Source organism: Amia ocellicauda, chromosome 21 (assembly GCF_036373705.1).
Source record: "Amia ocellicauda isolate fAmiCal2 chromosome 21, fAmiCal2.hap1, whole genome shotgun sequence".
Taxonomy (NCBI): Eukaryota; Metazoa; Chordata; class Actinopteri; order Amiiformes; family Amiidae; genus Amia; species Amia ocellicauda.
Window position 1 is genome coordinate 10811452 of NC_089870.1, and position 23768 is coordinate 10835219.

At 37.9% G+C, this 23768-nt stretch overlaps 1 protein-coding gene across 4 annotated transcripts in view; it reads left to right on the plus strand.

Moving 5' to 3' along the window:
• slc24a4b (solute carrier family 24 member 4b) overlaps positions 1-23234 on the plus strand; it is a 97031-nt gene extending 73797 nt beyond the window's left edge. The window contains exons 6-17 of one of the 4 annotated variants that reach the window (XM_066694332.1): positions 6358-6461; positions 8730-8804; positions 11048-11073; positions 11181-11234; positions 12043-12131; positions 19014-19183; positions 19811-19958; positions 20140-20306; positions 20693-20807; positions 21039-21151; positions 22289-22354; positions 22912-23234. In XM_066694332.1, coding sequence (XP_066550429.1) covers positions 6358-6461; positions 8730-8804; positions 11048-11073; positions 11181-11234; positions 12043-12131; positions 19014-19183; positions 19811-19958; positions 20140-20306; positions 20693-20807; positions 21039-21151; positions 22289-22354; positions 22912-23064 — 1280 coding nt within the window. In that variant the 3' untranslated portion in view covers positions 23065-23234. Of the gene's footprint in view, positions 1-6357; positions 6462-8729; positions 8805-11047; positions 11074-11180; positions 11235-12042; positions 12189-19013; positions 19184-19810; positions 19959-20139; positions 20307-20692; positions 20808-21038; positions 21152-22288; positions 22355-22911 lie in introns of all 4 variants that reach the window. The other 3 variants (XM_066694330.1, XM_066694333.1, XM_066694331.1) reach the window with 3 other exon arrangements.
• Positions 23235-23768: the final 534 nt, after the last annotated feature.

A 23768-nucleotide genomic window follows, 5' to 3' on the forward strand; every position in this document is an offset into this window, starting at 1 on the left:
ATACCTTTACAGTGCATCCAGAAAGTATTCACAGCGCTTCACTTTTTCCACATTTTGTTATGTTACACCCTTATTCCAAAATTGATTAAATTAATTATTTTCCTCAAACTTCTACAAACAATACCCATAATGACAACGTGAAAGATGTTTGTTTGAAATCTTTGCAAATTTATTAAAAATAAAAAACAAAAAAAGCACATGTACATAAGTATTCACAGCCTTTTCCATGACACTCTAAATTGAGCTCAGGTGCATCCTGTTTCCACTGATCATCCTTGAGATGTTTCTACAACTTGATTGGAGTCCACCTGTGGCAAATTCAGTTGATTGGACATGATTTGGAAAGGCACACCTATCTACAGTGAGGGGAAAAAAGTATTTGATCCCCTGCTGATTTTGTACGTTTGCCCACTGACAAAGAAATGGTCAGTCTGTAATTTTAATGGTAGGTGTATTTTAACAGTGAGAGACAGAATAACAACAAGAAAATCCAGAAAAACGCATTTCAAAAAAGTTATAAATTGATTTGCATGTTAATGAGGGAAATAAGTATTTGACCCCTTCGACTTAGTACTTGGTGGCAAAACCCTTGTTGGCAATCACAGAGGTCAGACGTTTCTTGTAGTTGGCCACCAGGTTTGCACACATCTCAGGAGGGATTTTGTCCCACTCCTCTTTGCAGATCCTCTCCAAGTCATTAAGGTTTCGAGGCTGACGTTTGGCAACTCGAACCTTCAGCTCCCTCCACAGATTTTCTATGGGATTAAGGTCTGGAGACTGGCTAGGCCACTCCAGGACCTTAATGTGCTTCTTCTTGAGCCACTCCTTTGTTGCCTTGGCTGTGTGTTTTGGGTCATTGTCATGCTGGAATACCCATCCACGACCCATTTTCAATGCCCTGGCTGAGGGAAGGAGGTTCTCACCCAAGATTTGACGGTACATGGCCCCGTCCATCGTCCCTTTGATGCGGTGCAGTTGTCCTGTCCCCTTAGCAGAAAAACACCCCCAAAGCATAATGTTTCCACCTCCATGTTTGACGGTGGGGATGGTGTTCTTGGTGTCATTCCTCCTCCTCCAAACACGGCGAGTTGAGTTGATGCCAAAGAGCTCGATTTTGGTCTCATCTGACCACAACACTTTCACCCAGTTCTCCTCTGAATCATTCAGATGTTCATTGGCAAACTTCAGACGGGCCTGTACATGTGCTTTCTTGAGCAGGGGGACCTTGTGGGCGCTGCAGGATTTCAGTCCTTCACAGCGTAGTGTGTTACCAATTGTTTTCTTGGTGACTATGGTCCCAGCTGCTTTGAGATCATTAACAAGATCCTCCTGTGTAGCTCTGGGCTGATTCCTCACCGTTCTCATGATCATTGAAACTCCACGAGGTGAGATCTTGCATGGAGCCCCAGACCGAGGGAGACTGACAGTTATTTTGTGTTTCTTCCATTTGCGAATAATCACATCAACTGTTGTCACCTTCTCACCAAGCTGCTTGGCGATGGTCTTGTAGCCCATTCCAGCCTTGTGTAGGTCTACAATCTTGTCCCTGACATCCTTGGACAGCTCTTTGGTCTTGGCCATGGTGGAGAGTTTGGAATCTGATTGATTGATTGCTTCTGTGGACAGGTGTCTTTTATACAGGTAACGAGCTGAGATTAGGAGCAGTCCCTTTAAGAGAGTGCTCCTAATCTCAGCTCGTTACCTGTATAAAAGACACCTGGGAGCCAGAAATCTTGCTGATTGATAGGGGATCAAATACTTATTTCCCTCATTAACATGCAAATCAATTTATAACTTTTTTGAAATGCGTTTTTCTGGATTTTCTTGTTGTTATTCTGTCTCTCACTGTTAAAATACACCTACCATTAAAATTATAGACTGATCATTTGTTTGTCAGTGGGCAAACGTACAAAATCAAGATTTTTTCTTCTTTTGATAGAGCTTATTTACAGCAATCCATATCAAGATTACATCTAAACAGAACCAAAGTTTTACACTACAGTCACACAAAGTCATTATCTATGAAATGCATACAGAGGGACCTGTTGGCAAAAATACTTTTATTAATGATGCACAGTCTCTTCTTCTGTGTGTGTGTGTCTGTGTTGTGACAGAGAGGGAGAGAGACGAGAGATGGATAGTAAAAAGGAAAGGGAGAGAGAGTCGGAAGAAGATAAGACCAGAAGAGCTATTAAATTATTTTGAAAAGGACAATTTGATTACATCAGTTTTCATATTCTCTTATGTAAAAACTGAGATTATATTGTGCACTAACTATGCAAAGTGACAATACAGATGCAAAAAAGGAGATCCACAGCATTATGCAGATAATATAATGTTACTATAATGTTAGCCATAATGTCCATTAATGTCATTCATGTCCGTGCCACTTATATGCAGTTTGGAACAGCATTTTGCTTGAAAATAATGTACTAAGGGTTTGAATGAATTGAGTCCTGCACATATTAACAAGCTAGTTAGCCATCATAACCTCAAGCCACCTAGTCTTGCTTGAGTCCTTAACTCTAACTGTTACTACTTCAAATATATGAAATGCTGCATACTGTATCAACATTGATGCTCTAGTTAATGAATGCTTCTTAGCAATAACTTTTAATGAACACTTCTTAGCAATAATCTTTTACAGGGCTGCCTACTTAGTTTGGGTACCTGGCTGCAGTGAGATTTTGATGCCATGGGCTTAATCTGACTCATTTCAGGGTCCCCTCATCTCCTTCTCTCTCTTTTAGCTTCTAAAAATATCTGTTATTACCTCAATACCTGATCGTTGGCAAATTATTATTATACTATTTTTGTAGTTAAAGAAACGGTGGCGTATCTTGTGACACGTACACCAGTGCAAGAAACTGGAAAGGTTGTGTACTGAGGTTTTAACGGATCCAATGGGCAATGTCCTTGAAGGACAACTTTTCGGATTATGGACTAATTGAATGTTTAATTAATAAACCTGTCAACAATACAGCACAGTATAGTTTTCTGAAAGGTTTACGATTGTCGTTTAGTCATTAGAGCGGTAGATGTTCAAACAGCTGCACAGAGACGGATGAGCCAGTTCATGTCCATAGGAAACTGCCGAGTCACCACAGCACTGCTTAATAATCGGATCAAACACTCGGATCAGCAGAGCCAGATCACGATTTGCTTCGTACAACGCTTTTTTATGATCTGGATTCAGTGAGCCCGGATCTGATCCTGCTTTCTGATCCTTTTAGTACAACCAGCCCCAGATGTTTTCAACTCCTGATTATACAGTTAAATAGCACCGATTTTTTTTTTTTTATTAGAAAAATGTTTATAGATACTTTTTTTTTAAAATAATTACAGAGGTCCGGACCTCAGTGACCTCATAGCTGGCTACGGCCCTGCAGACTGGACTGGAGATGTTTAACTGTTTTATTCCCATTTGAATGCTTTCCTTCTTTCTCCTTGTCAATCTTCTACATTCTCCTCCACTCCATTCTGGTTTTAATGTTTCTGTACTTCCTTGCAAATCCTTGTTCCAAGCAGGTTTGATACTGTCATTCAAATTGAAACGCAGATCACCTTTGTAATAACCCATCACATGGGCATGGAACCTGCCAAATGCTACCCCAATCCCCTTTGATACAGCCGAATTAAATTGCCTGAAATACAAATAAATCTCCTGTGATGAAGAATGGATATTAAACACTGTTTGGACTAATGGAACGCACAGACTAGGCTAAAACAAACATGCTGTCCACGTAATAAGATATATAGACTACATTCAGCCTGACAGGGTGATTCTACAGCCATAGTCTTTTGAACCTCTCTCGTACTTGTCCCGGAAATCCTCATCAGGGTCTTGATTTGTCCTTTAAGGTCCCCATTCTCTGTTTTCTGGAGTCAAAGACCACACACAGAAGGAATTTTATAGAGCATGTGCCATAGCAAACATAAACGACGTGGCATCAATAATATTCGTTACCTCTGTCATTGCTATTGCAGACACCGGGCAAAATTCCTTTTATGTTGAAAAATGCATTCACCATAGATCTGAAATGTCTAATAAGCTTGAGGAGGCATGCTGTGAAAAGGATTTCGGGATTTTGATCATTTGTCCTTCTCTTTGTAAACAGTGTGGGGAAGCTGCGGAAAAAAAGGCTAACAAAATACTTGAATATATAATGAAACAAACTATTTAAAACATCAATGTATAAAATACAGAGTGGAAGCAAGACCTGGTTCATGATATTGTATTCAGTTCTGCTCTCTACTTCATAGAAAATACATTTTCACCCTGGGGATAGTTCAAGGAAGAATGGCTGAAATAATTCCTGGTCTCAAGACATGTCGTACACGGGCAAGAGTCTTACACAGTGGATGCATTGAGAGGGTTTTGATTTAGAATACTTAAAAATAATGGTAAAGTCAACCTAACTGACAGTTTTTAGGAAATCAGGAGCCAAGATCACAAATCATCATAATAAGAGCAAGGACAGTTAGGACTGAAAATAGGCACACTCCCAGGAGTGGTGGGGTTTTGGAACAAAACAACAACCTACTCTGTCGTAGTTGAAGATGACTCTCTTGGTTCCTTCAAGAAATGCTTTATTAAGGAAATGATAAGGGGCTACCAGTGAAATCAAGATTGTTTTTTGTAACCTTTCTTATTTGGTTAATGTAATCCTGTTTATGTTTATAGGGAAGAAAAGTTTTCTATATAATATCTGTAATGGCATGCATTTGTTTTGTCGTGCAAGAGTTTAGGCTAATGCATGTCAAATTCTAAATGCACAACCTCTGTTTTAATGAATGAAGAATAACATCTGAAAAAATCAGTCCTTGCAGTGAGAATGATTGAGAACTAACTTAAGCACAGATGCTCCTAATTCACGCTGGGTCTCAACATGATGGGGTCACCAGGGAAATGCTTGAAATATCACTAAGAAAGGGAGAAATGGAAGATGACAATATATACATTTTCTCTATAGAAAACTATGTATTAGTTATGTATTGTTGGCATTGTACTTCAAAGGTTTACCAAATCACATTTAAGTACTGTAAAAGCCTAACAATTTCACACCTGTTTTTGATTCACAATCTGAGATTCTTCAGATTTTTTGGCATATTGCTGCTGTCCTGTGGTTTGTCTAAACCAAAAAGATGCTTTCCTGAGGGTATATCCCACAAAGTCATTTTGAAAATGTTTGTGCCTTTAAAATCTCCTGTTTGACTGCCATGAAAAAGTCGAAATGTGTGGTTACCTACCTTATGTTTTAGCCTGTAAATAGACTGACAATCCCTCAGCTTTGATTTTTATTATTTTGTTACTTTCTAGTTTCGTTTGACGACAGTAATACCTTGGTGAACAAAGATCCAAAGTCAGACCTGAAGATTTCAATAAATACAGTAGAAAACATATGAAGCAATTCAAATAAAACTTGACCAAGATGAGTTTGTTTACATTATGAGAAACCAATCAGTCAAGCTGTTTTTGAGTCTCCCTCACTTGGTCCAATCAGTGCTGTGCTTCGCCAGCCTTGCCTAGGTCATTGCTCAAGATCTGTGTAATGGAACATTTATTTTATTGTGTTTTTGGTAGCTATAAAGTAATTTTATTAGCCCCATTATGTCTTCCAAACAACCATATAATGATAGTGACCTTCCTGGCAAATAGTGCGGCATAAATCCATCTCTTTGGAATCGAGAATGCAGATTGTAAGGTAAGTAAAGTGACTCATTCCAAGCATTCAGAGTGAAGGCTTCAATTACCTTACAGCTACTGCATATTTCATGTTTCCAGATATATAATTGACATCCTTGGTTGTTAGTTTGTTAGTCTGACTGCAGTCCATCTTCCTTTTAATTTAGGATAATTTAGGTTTTCCCCTTCAGGTGTTTCCCTTTAGCACCCTGGCCTGTTTTGTGTGATCCCTGTGTTCTGTTCACTTTAGCCGTCATCCATTGACTAAAACATTCTTGAAGGTTCGCTCACAGAACGCATTCCTTGTGAAAGATGAAGATAGATGGTCATTAGATTTGATATTTTTTCTTTGGGGCCATACAGTTCTGTGACGGATGATATTAGAATTACAGTTACAGAAATACATTACCTATGAAATGTACACAGCTTTTATATTGTCTTTCCAACGAGATAGTAACACTCGTGCATTTTCCAATGGTTTCTTGGCTGGATTTCAGAAAGATCTCTAGGTGACCCCCATCATTTTATACCAAGTTGAACTGCACTTTCTGCAGATTACACTGAATAATTCATGCCTCCCGATATTTTGAAAATGTCAGTCTTCATTGCATAATCATAACTCCTGGCTCATGGGATAGATGAGGCAAATAATTTTGTCTTTGATTCTTTAGGTGTCTTCATCACCCATGGGGATGTGGGCGTAGGAACCATTGTTGGCTCAGCGGTATTCAACATCTTGTGCATAATTGGTGTCTGCGGGATTTTCGCAGGGCAGGTATGTGTCAACTTCCCTATCTCTTCACCGGCTATTCATTTTCTCTGGCCTTTTGGGCGCTGTTTCAATATCAGCACTTTCAGAGAGCTGCACTCTCTCGGCGCTCCTGGTGTCCCTGTTTAAATATACACAACCTCCATTAAAGTTGAATGGTTTGCTTTTAAATTATAGTCATAACGGCTCCATAACCTGCATAACACCATGTTGTATTGGAGTTAATTAAGAACTATTTCGGAGCCAAAGTGTTCTCCCGAGTCCTCGGCTTGGGGAAAAAAGCAAAATTAGAAAACAAACAACTTCATTGTTTTATTATTACTGTTTTGTGTATTTCCTAGCAGCCTGATGTCGCCTATTTTTCCTGCATTTCTTTACTTAATCAGGCTGTAGGGATTTTAATAAAATCTGAGCTTTGCTGCATGGACCTTGTGCTATACAATATTTATTTGAATAAGTCCATGCTTTACCAGTTCAAATAACATAAATACAGCTGATTATTTGGTGACTGAACAGTCACAATATCCCCGAAAACAGCTTTTAAGTTAGCAGGCACCATTTAGCCATCGCATTAAGATGTCCCTGTATGGAAAAAGGGTCAACTGATCTTCTCAATCAATGTTTCTTTCTTAGGATGTAGCGTTAGCTGAGCAGAGGGATGTGGCTTCTAGGTTTTGGTGTTTTTCCTCTCTTTACAGGGAACATCTCTGATTCTGTGGTGTAAACCTTTGATTTGCACAGCACACATTTGCACCATGTCCCCATTTGCCCTGGACTCCTTCCCTTTCACTGTTCACAATCTCACCTTGTGTGCACTCAGCTGGGCCCTGAGGCCAGATACACCTGTCTACTTGATCTCTCGTCCCTAGTATGTGATTATTTTATCACTGACCAAGTGTTGCTTACAAATGATGTTGACATACAAGCTAAAGGTTGTGACAATCAATGGTTCATTAAAAGTAAATCCAGGGAAGGCCAGTAGAATCAATCTGTTGTTGATGCACTTTTACAACCAGTTGTCTTGAAATTGACGTTGGTTATGTCGTCCCTTCATACAGGGGCAAATTCTTCATCATCAATCTTAAATATTTCTTGAGATCTGTCTCTCCGTGCCTGGTGGTTGTTTAGCTTTTGCTACTTCAACCTTTGTATTATATTGGTGACAGGGATGTCAAAGTCCAGTAGAGAATGGGGAAATATGAGTACATGTGCTGAAACAAGTGCAGATTATTAAGCAATTTATTTCCTCAATGTCTTTCATGCATTAATGAACCACTTTATCTAAAAGCAAACAAAAATAAATTCTCTGAGTACCCACTTCTGGTCTTGGCCCTATATATTAAATATTTATTCCCCTACCATTCATTAAACAGTAACCAACACTGCTTCAATGGTTGTAATCTGTGCTGCATCTTGATGAGATTTAATTTCAGAGATCTTGGAGGTCTCTGGCCAATGCTTTCCTTTTGCTGCTCAATTATATTTTCTGCTCCGTGGGATTGCATTAAATTGCAGTTTGTTTTTGCAGAAATTCAGTTCTCAGTCAGAGGATATTCGCTGTCCTATATTTTAAGTAAAAGGACAAGTTCACAGCTGTGAATACCAATTGCACATCACGCAAGTTAAGGATATGCGACTGAGTAAATCGTTGCAAACCATAGTTGCTTTCTAAAACCATTCTCTCATGTGAACTGGCCACAGAAACCTTCACACTTTATAAACACACTGATTCGATCAGTGTCAGGCCCAATTGTGAAATGTCTCTACGTTGTTCTGCACAGTGTAGCTGGGCAATTTGTCTCATGCAATAACAATAATCACATTTAACACACAAGAGTTTTCCACTATTAGTGCACAATCTACCTTATTAAGTTCCATCACCTGGTTCTGCTCTTTAACCCCTTCGAAATTGTTAATGCTTCACATTACCTGTCATTTACTAATCCTAACAATCTTTATGTTGTTAATGTAATCCTGTCATTGCTGAATCTTATGGGGAGGAATTTTCTCATATCTAGATTTTGCATTTGTTTTGTTGTGCAAAAGTATGGGTCAATGCATATACACAACCTCTATTTTAATCTCTTAATCCTTCCAGTGAATTAGAACTAAATATTTTATAAGAAGTGCTTCCTTGTTTAAGTGCTAAACGCCTCTTTCATGATTGGTCAGGATTTTCAACATATTAAACACTGGTATGAAGTCTCCTCACAGTCTCTTCAAGACTAGATGATGCTCCTTTAACATGTGCATGTTAACCTTTCTGCCCCACAGGTTGTCCTCCTCACATGGTGGTCTGTGTTTCGAGATTCGCTCTACTACACTTTATCTGTGATCGCTCTCATTGTGGTAAGTACTTTATTATGATTATTATTTATTCATTTGACAGATGTTTTTATCCAAGGGAATTTGCAAGGTTTACAAAAGTACAGTGTAATCAATATGCAAGGTATTATTTTACATAATTATACTCAAAGGGTTTCTTACAGAAAGAACAGTTTGTTTCAGTAGCATGTGAGTCTGATCAGTTGCGTGTTCTCTGGTGCTCGTTTGAGGAGAGTTTTGTGTGCATCTCACATAAATCAGAAAGTTAAAAAATATCTTTGTATACAGTATGTATATGTGACCTTTTTTGTGTATTGCAGTTTGTTCGGTTTTATAGAGAATCCATACTCACATTTTAATAGATTTCACAGGTATAACATTTCCTGCATTTCACCTGCATCCAAGTGTTAAATTCACAAACAGAGTTTTATAGTTCAAAACGTTTATACATTTTAAACTCACTATAAAATAAGGTGAGTTACAAAATTAAGTAAAAGGTCAAAGTTACATTGAAAGGCGAGGATTTTACGGAGATTGTGATTGGAAAAAACAAATCGTAATGTAAACACTCAAATACTAAATTGATTTCTCTTGCATATCTAGAAAAACATATACATGTCATTATGTGCTATAATAAATGTATGAACATTTGTATCATGCCGTGAAATCAGAGCTCTTTGTGTGACCAGCACGTTTGTAACACAGCTAGCTTTGCCAGATGGGAAGTGCTTCCTTGCACTGAATTATAGCCCCGGTCTGTTTCCGATCTTCTAACAAACCTGCATTTCCTGATGTTAACTAGATAAGGAGGTCCATCTCAGGTTTCTCAAGCGTGGATGTAAATAAATGCCGTCGTCTTGACCGACAAAAAAAAAAAAAAACAATCCACGTTCCCCCTACATTTTTCCCTGCCTTGAATTTCTCTAGATAATCTGACATTAAAAACTGTAATTTCACAATTTATTTTTACCCAGTGCCGAAGCTGTAATGGATCTGTACATACTTGTTTTGTAATGCTTAAGGAGAATGCCAGCTTATTCAAATGTACTTGCAAGGCTATGAGAGACTCAGACGTCCGAAGCTTTGATGAGTGCAGATACTGTATCTGTATCTGACTAAGGCTGCTCCCTCCGACTTCCTTTGTTTCGTACTTATTACACTTACAGCTTAAGACCCCGTCTCCCTCAGTGCTCATGCACACTCTGAATGTGACTTAACTCGGAGGGTGGTATATGCATATATATTTAATAATATTTACATTATTGGCCCATATTCACTGTGTGCCAGTTTTTAAAAAGGCACTGAATGGTGACGCAGAACAAACAGTGCTGCCAGGCATGCTGGAGCTGCCTCATTGACAGCCGTTTTGACAGCTTGCTGTTTGACACACCACTGGCGAATGCAATCCACAGCCAGCTGCCAAAATATCCCCCAATACGCAATATCATTTACAAAGATCGTATTTATGCAAGGAGCGTATAGTGTGTCTTTTGATTATGGAAAGTGCTTCCCTGCTGGGAGAACAAATAAAAAATAAAAACAATTCCCCAGAGTATCAAATTAAGTTTGTGTGCTATCAAATAATGTTGTCGTGACAGTGCTTCTAGGTTAAAGCTGTGTAGGGTTTTGGTCAATTTAGGATGCTGTCGGCGTAGGGGAGCTGTTGGAGCTTCATGGCAAAAAGGCTGCTTGCCTCAAAATAGCGTGGAAGAGAGAAGGAGTATCTACACAGTGATTCCCCTGCATTACTAGTAGGAGTTTAGTACATATTTTCTGGAATAATTCCCTTGAAAGGAGCTAATTTCCTAATGTGAGACCTGCACTGTGCTGCAATTTCACACATACTATACAAACTTTTCCAGAAATTAATCAATTTACTGTCACCGTGACCTCAGGAGTCACCACTAGCATTTTATCACCCAAACAAATACTTTGCTCTATGGTCGTAAATGATCTGATATAAGCCCAGCACAGTTTTGGATGTTTATAAGTGTTTTATTATTTCTGTAAGCTGAAACAGCTTCTGGACAAGGTTTGGAGCAGAAATGAACAGATTCTGGTTCAGCAAAACAAAACTGAATTAATCAGACCGATGTTACAAAGATATTTTCATCAGGGGCAATTAATCCAAATATACACAGTACTTTACACACACACAAGGAATCAGGGATACATCTGTTTGATTTATAGTTACATAATGAGCACGTGCACTGGCCCCATTTATATTCTAATAATGTCTTTCTTTTTCTTTTTGTCCCTCCTCACAGTTCATTTATGATGAGAAAATTGTCTGGTAAGCAGCCGTTTTCCATTTCTCATTTTGTGACCAAGGCCTACCCCCGCGGTCACTTGGAAGCCTTTTTTTCTCCATTCTCAGCAAAACGTAATCTTCTTTTCCAGGTGGGAGAGCCTAATTCTCATCATCATGTATGCCGGCTACATACTGATCATGAGGTAAGTACTCCGGTTAACTCTGAGCCAAGTCCGTTTCGTCCCCTCCGTTTATTAACTTCTTGATGCCGCATGTTGAAGTTTGAACTTGTGCCGTTTGAGTTGATGATTGTTAAAAATCACCTGACATTCTACCCAACGATCAATGGGCTTCGGTGTATAAGTGGGAAAGGTTATGTGATCCGCTGATTTGGAGGTTAAACTGTGTTATGGGCTGATTTTGTCGCCTGCGTGGTTGTGGTTGTGGTCCGACAGTGCCAGTGCTGCTGTCGTTGGTGATGGACGTGTAATTGGTTTTCATGACACACCACTTTAGCGTCACCCCTAGAAATCCCGAGATCTGCAGCTCCTGGAATTGGAACGAGGTTTGGATTGCTGGAGGGACATATATTTGGCACTTTGGGAATACCGGCAATTCTGTATTCAGGGTCTCATTAGAGCTGGTTGCGGCCCATTGAGTGCAATCTAAGAAGAACCTGCAGCACCATCAAATAGGGATATACACAGTAGCGTCTGATGCACATTTAGCAATTATAATAAGTCGTTATAGTCTCAATTCAAGTCCTAGCCTTGATCACGAGTAACCTGGCCCCCGATTCTGATTCACCAACTATTTAGGCATCACTTCTTTGGGATTTGTCAGCGCTTGTTCTGAATATTGAGACCTTTAAAAATGTTACCAAATACATCCCAGCGCCTCACGATTTGAGCTCCAGCAGATCACCTCTGACCCCGGTGCCTTTGCGTGTGTGTGTGTTCCTGAGGGGTGGAATTCTCCTGTGCTTATTTGAATGTGCTCTTCTTCCTGCAGATTTAACACAAGTATGCAGAATTACTTCACAGGCAAGGTGGAGAAGAATGTAGCCAATGGTAACACAGTGAGCAACGAAATGGAGGATGGTAATGCTTGTTTTGACATTAGGTGGGATGACCCATCGGTGCCATTACTGAGGGAAGGTAAGGGTAACCAGACAGGCAGATTGTTACACAACAGATCGATTGACAATGAAGTGTTGGCACGGCTACAAGATTGTAGGGGGTGGGGGGTGTGTTTAGTGATGGACCGATACCCCATTATAGTGTCTCATAAGTTAGGCTTTGTGTTCCTGGGGTTCTTACGCTAGCAATTGTGCTGAAGTTGCTCCAGCAGCATGACAGCACCGAGGTGAGAGAATACTGCGGTTCAGTGTGTGCCCGCAGCAGCAGGCCCCAGCATCTCTCATTAAGCTTTGATTAACAAAAAAAGGAGGGTATACTGGGTAATTATGCCAGCTGGTCGTTCCTTATGCCTTTCAGGATTGATCCCAATAGTGTTATTAATACTGCTGGGCAAATTTCATTATACCTTGCGTTTGCCAAGATATTCAACCTCGCGGAGAAAGTGCATTTTTGTAGGTTTTGTTTATTGCTTACCATGACATAAAACAATACCATTTTCAGTCCAATACAATGAAGGGGGGGAGGGGAAAGAACATATTTCCATTATATAATTTTCCAGAGTTAAATTGTATTTTTTTTTATATATAACGATTATATTTTTATAACTGAACAAAATTGGTTTAATTTGGATATTTTCCACTATACATATTCCACTTTTTCGGGTGTTCTTTCGAAAGTTGATTTAAATTAAACCAGTTATTTTTCAGTAATGCTAGAAGGAAAAAAGGATCATAAAGTGCAGGTGAGTTTTTAATTTGTTGTAAAAGAGCAAGAGTAGTCCATTCTGTATTTTGGAAGTATTGTGCCTTATTTGTATTCATCTAAAGGTTTTATTTTTTCCATCCATTTAGTAGTAATTTGTATTTATTTGTTTATTTTTTGTCACAAGCTACCCCCCTCCCCAAAGTAAAAACAATATATATAATTAATAAGAACATGTCTCTGAGAGTGTGTGTATCTATCTATACTAGTCTGAAATCAGTTGAAGCACCACTTTACAAAAAGTTGCCTACATTTTACTGCAGTTGGAATCGGTGAATGATGTTTTGGTCATTTTCGGCCAAGGTTTCAATTTACTACAGTCTCTGTCTTAATGGTATTACAGTGGGAATCCTCATTCAGCCTTTAGGTTTTCACTCAGGCCCGTGTATTGGATTGGGTGTGGTTTACTATGGTATCCACACAAGAGAACAAGCTAGCAACAGATGCCACCCACTTGTTGAAAAAAGTAGCTTGTGTGACCAGGCCTTAAGAGAAATGTGTTGATATTGTTCCAAAAAAAAAACATAAAACCAACAATTAAGCGGTTTATAATCCCACATACTCTGCTGAATGTAAAGCAGTTAAAATGTTTCTATACTCAGAACTCAAATAATGTGTGATGTTCCTGAAAGTGTTCAGTACATTAGAAAGGCTTTGAAATATTACAGTATTATTCTAACTTTATACGGAAGATGCACAATATTTCAATCATCCCTGCATTTTAGTGTTCATGGTAAATGTTTTGTTTTTCATCTTTCCTTATTCTATTCACTTCTAGTTGTGAGTACTTTTCCTTTCTTGTTCTGATGCTAATTCTCCCTCTTGTTCTTGTAGCTTTGCCACTCTAGAGAGGTAACAAACTTAGACCATTCTGGCTCTTCTTCTTTCTGGTTTGATTCGAAAATAACAAATCTGCCTGTAAACTACTCTTTCACTAACCTCTTAATGATGCCTGTCTGTTTAGCCTTACTAAAATTGTTGCTTGTGTGTTTTGATTGTTGTGCACAATGTCTGTTGTTACTTACTGCACAAAGCTTTCTTCTTGCTTTTTCAAAGGGCATTCATATGAGTGGTTTCTATGGTTTCAAAAGATGTACACACACTGAGGATTTAAAAACTATACATAAACAGAATAAATTAAAACTGTATATAATTTATTTATTTTAGGCCACAAAATATAATCATTCAAGTCCAGGAGTAGGATTCAAAATCACCCAGTAATCTACAATATAGAATATGGTTGTCTTAGGAACCACCTTTAATGATTAAAAATTATCTACATAGGAATGAAAGCATTTTTTTTCATGTAGGAAAACTGACTTAATTGCAGGTTTCTCTTTGTACTTCTATGAATTTTCATAATGTTCTAAAATACATTTTAGAAATTGTAAAGAATCCCAAGAATAGTGTGTTATGTATGATATTTTAATAAGAGTCCAGGTTTTACTTATATTCTATATTAGTATAATTTGTGTTTTACTTTCAGATGGTTGTTTTCAAATACATTTTACCATATCTGACGTATTGTATATTGCTGGCCAAGTTCTTGGAAAAAGTGTCAGAAGTTCTTAATCATGTCAGATATTCAAATATATTTCCTAGCACTAATTGAACACAATGAGCTTGAGACAAAGGTGTGTTTTTATTGTCAATGGAAAGTACACTCAAAACACATTTTTGCTGAAGGTCATGATATATGGTTGCTTGAGGATTTAAATCAATACTTGACAGACACAGATTCTATTTCATGAGTGTTCTGCTTGGACACCAGCCATCGTATAATCAATATTTATAGCAATCACAGTTTTCCCCTTTATCTTCTTTTCCTGACAGTGCCAGTTATAAATTTGAGCTGATTTAACAGTGTGATTCAAGTGGAGATGATTTAGCGATCATAGGATGCTTTATGAAGTGAGTCCCTCAATTTGAAAGCTTTCTAAAATACCATATACTGTAAAGAGATGGAAATGTTAAATTACAAAAATGACTATTGTAAATATCCAAATGTAGTAATATAAATCTTGTAAAGCCTCTGTTTTAGAAGATCTGATGCCCATAATGGTCTATATTTTTGTCAGTTAATTGTGGGCAGGAGGAGAATGGTAATTAACCATCTACTGCCCAGGGAGTGTCTGGAAAGTTTAACAGTTTCTGTCCACCACTGTGTATTCACAATACTAATAATTTCCCTCCCGTACACATAGTATTCAACAGACAGTATATATTCTTCTTGTTCTTGTACAATTTAAAGACTTTCACAAATTTTACCTTCCAATATAATGTAAATTATAAAGTAATCAGCTGTATTTTTTGTAGCAATCTAATGCTCGTTTTTTTTGATGATTTTGAAGTCAATCTCTTTCTAAGCTGGAGAGATTCAAACTTGCTTGCTTATACCACTGACACTGGTATTTTACAGCAGCCATTTGGTATTTTTGATGTAAGCACTTCACAATATTAAGTATAATGTGTTTCTTCAGAACTGGGTTTTCAGCTGTAATATTTGAACACTTGTTGTACAGTGCACTGAATAAATGCATTGGATTTAAGTTTTTCTTTCACACTTAGGGGCTCAGATAACATGATAACAATTCAAACTTTCCAAACTCCCACATGCATTTGGCTGTTTCAACGTGCTCTGAGCCAAGTACCCAAGTTCCCATGCTCAGGTGTACTTCTTGCATTCTGTAGGGACATTGTGTAGGGTTATGCATAACTTTTTGTACAGTTTTATTATATATAAAATTCAATATAAGCTTCCAAAATGAAGTGAATTATTTTTTACACTAATATCCTGCACCAAACTAAAGCTGAGGTAACATACATTTATTTCTAACTCTGAACAAATACATGCATATTATTGTATTGTTTATGTAATTTAATAAAGTTCAAGGACAGTAGCACTAATTTGTCTGCACTTTTTGCTAATTGTAGTCCATTGTCAGTGTAGCCCAAACAATGTATAAAATGTTACCTTGGACTTGTGACTGTGGGATATTAATGCCATCTAGTGGCTTTCCACTGTATTAATCTTAACCTTGCTGATGTTCCAATGTCTCCTTAACGTTACAATATTGTTTATTTATTTACCATAATTTAGCTTTTGTCCAGAGGTTAACGTATGATTTATCATAAGGATTGACAATTGAAAGGTCCCAGTGAAGTTACCTAAAAATCTCAATCACATAAATGTCCCATGTTTTATGTGGAATATTTCTGATTTATATTGCACATTTAAGATGTGGAATATTAAAATAACATTAACCTTTATGCATATTTACTGGATGCATCTCATCTCATTCATGGTTATTTGATAATATGACTTAATTGAATGTATAGTGTTTAATTAGTTTTAGTTTTGGCAGTTTTTTGTTTTGTTTCCCTGTTCATTTTAATGACTGCAGTAACTCTGGTGAAATAAGCATTTGATATCTATATTATAGTGTGGTATAAACAGTCACTATATATGCTGTGGTTATTATTAGAACATTAAATGTTTGGGAAAAAAAATGTATGCAGCAAAGCAACTGCTTATCATATTGTATGTACTTAAGCCAGTAGTTTAATTGGTAGAGTACTACCCTTGATTCCCATTGTGTTTTTGAGATGAGACTTAAAAACATTTTTTTTTTTCATTATTGCATGGGCAATCTAGAAAACTCTTTAATGAGCACAGTCAACTAGACTGCATGTGGGAAATAATCCATCCAAATTCAAGTCAAATGCACCGAGTCTGACAGCGTTCAGATAAATTGGCTAAAATAACTTGCAGATCATGTGCAGACGTAACTTTATGCAGCTTGAGGAAATCAAATTATGTAAAATACACTAATCTACAGTATCTGCCAACTCATTAGTCACTATAGTTACAGTATCAGATTATATTATAAATGGATTGTGGCTTCAGTGAGTTTCACAACAGCATCCCATCTCTTTTGATTTCCTGAGGGTATTTCTCCTGGTTTTCAATATATTGTTAGGAATTTGCATACCTCCGCATTATCCAATTTTTCCAGAAGATAATTAGGACAGAAAACACAATCGTGGTTGTGGAAACAAATGAAGGAAAGTGAATGATTTGGTGAGAGAGGAGAGGAGTTCTACACAAGAGAGTGAGGGTTGATCCTCCTTTGTCTTTTACACTCTTTTGTTTTTCTGTCTCTCTTTCTCTCTAGCAGCATGTTTCTGTCATTTCTTCCCACAGTGCTAATTAATCAAGACATACACCTGCAGCTGCTGCTCAATTTTAAATGTCATTCACCTCAGTCAGAGTCATTCTGCACCCCTCCTGGAAAGTTTGTGCAGCACTAACTTATACAATGCATATAAACACTCTCTCTCACACACGCAAACACAGATTATAGCTCAGATAGCTTTTGCTCTGATATTGAGAGATCATTATTCTCCACAGTTTGTGAAAGTAATTTGGCAACTGCCTGTAAAATATCCAGTGCAGGATATTTTTAACTTGTGATTTCCAATAAATGCAATGCCTTGGTTGGCTTCAACAACAAAAGAATCATGGCTCACAATAACATATTACCAGGTAATGGCCTTTTATCTGATATAGATTGCATAAAAATGATCAATGCACAATTTTAAAAGACAATTTTAAAACTAATCTGAATGTGCTTTATAGCTCATCCACAGTTATGGCAGAACGGCTGTATTTGACTGTTTGTAACCTTGGTTTCTATTACATTACGGAAGGATCGAGTCCGCTTGCAAAAGTCGCAGATGCCAAACATCTGCAATAAATTGGACTCTTACACATTTATTTTCTTTCCCAGTGTGATTGATTGGGAACAAATCGCATTGCTTTACATGTTCAGAAACCAACATATTATACAATATTGTTTATTGCTTATTTAGCTTTGAATGTCCTGTCGGTTTCCTTTGAAGGCATTAAAGTGAACTATATTTAAAGATTTATTCCTGCAAATATAACATTTGTCATAAACTTAATAATATTTTTCCAGGTGGCATAGAACCTCAAGTTTGGTGTTTAGTTTTTCTCTTATTAAAGATCACACAGAAGATAATAGGATATACAAATATTGAGCTAGTTTGTATTTTAACAATACAGGATGGACTACAACTTTCTATAGTTTACAAACATTGACACACACATGCTAATCAGATGCATGAAGTCATCCAGGTGAATACATTGTGTTTATGCTTCAGTTTGTACAACTTCCAAAAACAAGTTGTTGACATAGATGAAAGGCCTTTTTAGGGCAGTGTTGATCATTGGCTCGGATGATAACTGTGTCCAGACAGGCACGATTGCCTTTCAGGTCTGAGTGAGGATGTTTACTGAGGTGAAAGCTGTACTGCAGCTGTTCCAGTTGAGTGCAGACAGAGTCGTGTGTAGTAATGGGGCTTGTCACAGGTGTTTTAGTTTTCATATGTCTAGTCCAGTTCCGAGACACTAATATCTGTTTGCACCGTAAAAGATTCGTGCTTGAAGGAGCAATGTTTCATTTACATGTTTGAACTAAAATTATAATAATTATAATTGTATTTGATTTATTTAACAATTCAAATTAACTATGGCATCCTGAGAATCTTTAAAGTAGTCCGCAACAATAATAAATAAGAATATTAGCATAACCTTTCCATCTCAATGTCAGTATGATGATTATTTAAACAAACAAACAAATCAATAAGATACAAATTATAGCTACTTACAATTATATAACAGCATGTAACCTTCAGACAAATGATGCAAGGACCAAAAGAGTGGGCTGCAAATAAATGTCTCTTATTAGAAACCTAGCAAGGATCATTGCCAGCAATTTGTAGGCTGGGAATGTATAACATACATTATTTTTATTTCCTCAGTTCTAAAGAATAATTCTGCAGCTATTAGCTCATCAGTGTATGGATGAATACAAGTAACTTAAGTCAATAAATACACATGCAATATGCTTGAAACAGGCAATAGCTGGCAGTGGCAGAACTGTTATAGATATTTCTGTTTTGCTAATAGACCCCATTGTCTTTAGATGAGGCTGGTTGTCCACGCTGGACACTGATGAATTGTTGCTTGAAGTCTAACATGGCCTTTGTAATTACTAGTGAAAATGACCAAGACCTACAGCAAGACATCCGTGGTCATGGTGGACGAGATCATGTGTTCCAGCCCCCCAAAGTTCAGGTTTCCCGAAGCTGGGCTGAGGATCATGATAACCAACCACTTTGGGCCCAAGACTCGATTACGGATGGCCAGCAGGCTGATCATTAATGAGGTATTTATTTTTAATGAAAAGGGACATGCCTGGTATATATACATAAATGGAGCAGGACAACCCCAATCTTACACCAGCTTTCTGCCTTACCAAGCATAAGCGCCACTTCTCTGCATCTGGTCACCATTTTGAATGGCTGTCTAACTGCCTTTCCATGTTTTGGTGTGAATATCAGTCAGTGCATTTTCTGAGTATGAACTGAAATGGATTTAGTCTTTGTATGATAACAAGCCTTAGAAATGTACCCTTCAACAACCATCCGTCCTTAAATCAAAGGACAGCGATGGCTTGTGCTCCTTTCATCATCTGCGTCTATTCAAGGTCACATTTTCCAAGATGAGAGAGCTCTCATAACATCAGCATAATCCTTTTCAGCAAGACGTCATTCCCTAATGCCCCTAATATAGGTTTCAGCGAAATATTAAGCCCAGTATGACAATGAGACGTCCAGCTGCTCTCTTTGACATTGGCCAAATCCCTTAAAAACAATATCTAGAGGATTGTAAACCGTTGCATGAATTTTCAGCCCATAAAGATGATTACATGCGTTTTATTTTTTTATTTATTTCCTTGTTTGTTTTTAAATGTTTAATTTGTTCTCTGTGCCTTGGCGTAATTTTATTCGAGCAGCGTCAGAGGTTGGTCCAGGCTGCCAACGGTGTGGATAAGGTGATCCTTGATGGGAAGCACGATAGCATCGAGAATGGAAACGTCCTGGAAGACAAACAGAGCGAGGAGGAAGAGGCCGACTTCTCATCTCCATTTTCAGTTCCAGGTGAGAATGATGCAGGGAAAGGAAGAATATCACAAATATATCACAAATAAATGCATTGTAGCCTCACACTTCACCTGTGGGAATGGCTCGTATCACCTTGTCTAGGTCACCAGTGGTTCTGGGTCCAGGGATGGAGGGATAAGGCTTTGCTTACATCCTCTTTTCGTCTCCCTTCCTGTAGGTGGCTGTATGAACAAAACAAAGTGGCTCCTCTCGTGGCCATTGCTGCTGATCTTGTATTTCACCATCCCCAACTGCGCCAAGCCTAGATGGGAGAAATTCTTTATGCTTTCATTCGTCTTGTCCACTTTGTGGATCGCGGTCTTCTCTTACTTGATGGTCTGGATGGTGAGTGAAGTGCTTAGAGTTTGGTTGAGACTTGGTTCTGAGCCTGAGAGACCCCTGTCTTACAAAAGTAAATACATACATTAAATTTGGCATTGGCTACACAAACATGGGAGCATAGGGATCATCATGCATCTGTGTATCACGTATTTCCATGCAGGCAAGCTGCTGTACATACAAATGGTCATATTGAGCACCCATTTTGTTTTACGCTGTACTTGTCCATGGTAATGGTGTTCCCCATTGATGTGTGGAGCAATCCTCTTTCCTCAGTGATGCCCAGTTTTCCTGACACACAAACTGACTGTCTAGGTGCACCCAGACTGTGTGACTGCCTAGCTCATACAGATGTGTCTTTAAACCGCTTGTCTATTTGTCTGTCCTGGCAGGTAACGGTGATAGGTTATACTCTAGGAATCCCTGACGTCATCATGGGTATTACCTTCCTGGCTGCAGGGACAAGTGTACCGGACTGCATAGCCAGTTTAATAGTTGCTCGACAAGGTAATTTATTGATGATTTTTGTCTTTTAAGTTGGTTGAAAAATGGTATGCATGTCTCCATGATATTTGTATACTATGTATTATAATCACTTTCAAACAATGTTTTAGAAGCAAAGAAAATAGTTTATTTTGCCTATAGAAACACTTAATATTTGTAACCTGACAAGGCTAGATTTCATGTTTTTTCTATTGCTTGTGTAAATACGCCACTTTCTTATTTCCTGTCTACAAGGTCTGGGTGACATGGCAGTCTCCAACACTATTGGGAGCAATGTGTTTGATATTTTGGTAGGCCTTGGGCTGCCATGGGGGATCCAGACCATGGCTGTGAATACTGGCTCAGTGGTAAGGAGCCCAAAATTGTATTTTATTCTTTATCTTAAAATACATTCTCAGGTTTTTCTTATTTATGAAGAGACATCCTTCAATTACCCATTTTCAAAAATATACTTTAGAATATGAAATCAGTGCTCTCCCCAGAATGAGTTAATTTCTTCCATTATATATTTATTTGGATTTGATATAACATAATAATCAAACAGCCAAATTTCCCAATCCAAAATGTAAAGTTATGCAAATTGCAGTACAAAAAACACTAGAGGGCACTGTGGGTAGCTTTAAGAAAAAAGATATGTAATAACTAAAACAAATAAAATGATATACTGTATATATAACACACACACTGTAAACACTTTCATGTGGACTGAGCACATTGCATTTCAAAACCAGAGAGAGATGGAAGCTCGCCAACGTTTATCAAGTGTTACATCTTAAAGGACAGGATGCCCTCAGATACAGACTTCTGATGCTTATTAAACACTGAGCTGCAATTCTGATAAATACGTCTTCAATCATTCAGCCCAGCTTTTGATGTGTTTTTTATAGTTTAACGACAGACACTTTGTCGTGAAGTGTAAGCATGCTGGGGCTTTCTGATAGTTCCAGTTAAGCTTAAATTGCAGCTTTTTCAAATGAAATAGATTGCACTTCAACTGAGAATGCCTGCTCTACATCAGAATATTTTTCTTAGATCCTGCGATTTTGGCGATTTATGTTATGATGACTTTTTCTTGAGGAATCGAAGGTGGAGGTGGACTAAGCCTCTTTTGAGAACCCTTGCCATTGAGCACCAGGACATTATTCCTTCCAATTTGTTTTCAAAAAGCAACCATTACCTGTGCCTTGAAATAAAAAATAAATGGTTTGGGGAGCTTAATTAATATGAATATGATTAATATGGTAATCACATTCCAAGTGTAATATTTTTTTCTTATTATATGATGTCAGAATTTACTTTTACATTGTGAGATACAAACATATTATTACACTAATATTTTAACACTTTCTTCTCTATACTACAGGAAGTGAATTCAGTGCATGTCCTAGCTATGTAAATGCAATCAATGTTTCACTTCTGCTTAGCAATTTGTTGGTGTGTAGAAGTTCGCACAGAAGGATCATTTGTTTTCTCTGTTTTTGTAGGTTCAAATAAACAGCAAAGGCCTGGTGTATTCAGTGGTGCTTCTGTTAGGATCTGTTGCTCTAACTGTGAGTAAATCTATTTTATCTACCACTGAATGCACAACAAAAGACGACTATAGAGATGGTCTTTGTCCAGCGTGCCTTTCTTTAGGGTCTTAAGGTCCTCACTTCAGCAGTTTAGACATGTTAGCACAACTGTTTATACAAAGACGGGCTATAGAATCATGCCCCTGTCCAAAGTCCCTTGATTTAGGTCAAAAAGAGTGGTCTCCATCCCTAGTCCCGAGGAGCTAAAGTCTCAGGTTTCACTCCAGCGCCCACAGAATAATGCGTTTGAAGGGTTTATTAATTTAGAATTAATGGTGTGTTTGGCATTAATGTGCTTGGCAGAGACTGACAAGCTTGCCATTAAGAACAAGGTCACTGTAACATTTTAAACAAGACTGAGGAAAGGAATAGAAGGTGATGGGGTTGGTGAGATATTCATACTGTAAACACCAAAAGGTCAACGTTAGTGGGTGATCTTTATACTACCTGGAAAAATCGAGTGGGTGCCAGCGTGAGCGTGGTTGTTCTCTCACGAACTCCTGTCTCTAACTATCTGTCGTTACTGTCTCTCTCAGGTGTCTGGTATACATGTCAATAAGTGGAAACTGGACCTGAAGCTGGGAGTATACGTGCTCTTGCTGTACGCAGTTTTCCTGTGTTTCTCCATCATGATCGAATACAACGTTTTCACTTTTGTCAACCTCCCGATGTGTGAAGAGAGTATTTAAAATGTCTCCCGACACCAGAATGCATAAACAATTCTGGCTGAACGTCCCGACTGCTTTTTTTTTTTTCTGCATTCCACCACATAGCACCTTTCGAACGTACTGTAAGTTATGTTTTACATCGTGATCTTTTGGTGAATCTGAAAATTAAAGCATTGAATACACACAGTAAATGTTTAGTTTTTGTTTTGGGGAATTTTCGGGCAGCTGTCAGTCTTTGTGCTCGAATATGGAGCATTGGGATTTTGCTTTCTTGGCATTTTGTTTTGTTTTCCTCTTAAACCGTTGGGCGTAAACTGAATAGGCAAGCTCACGTTTCATTTTTATAAATTTTTTCCTGCAGGGACAGCCATAAAAACCACAGTACTATCTGTTTAATACGTTTCCCTGTTGTTTGTCATCAATTTTGACCATAACGTGCAACTCATTATTGGACAGCTGGTCGTTTCTTCTTAATTTTTTAGGAGCCATGCATATATATATATATATTTTTAAATATGCCAAACTTACAACTTTTCACTGGTCAGGAAACCACATCTTAGAAGTTTTCCGGTGGTTGAAAGTTGACTATTATAGTTTTTTTTTTTTTTTTTTTTTCCCTTTTTCTTCTCAAATTTAAGCCTTGAAGTTTGCGTTTCTGCCAGCTTTGCGAAGGCCCCTGATGGATTTTCCAAAAGGACAGATAAGTAAAGGATTACAAATTGAAT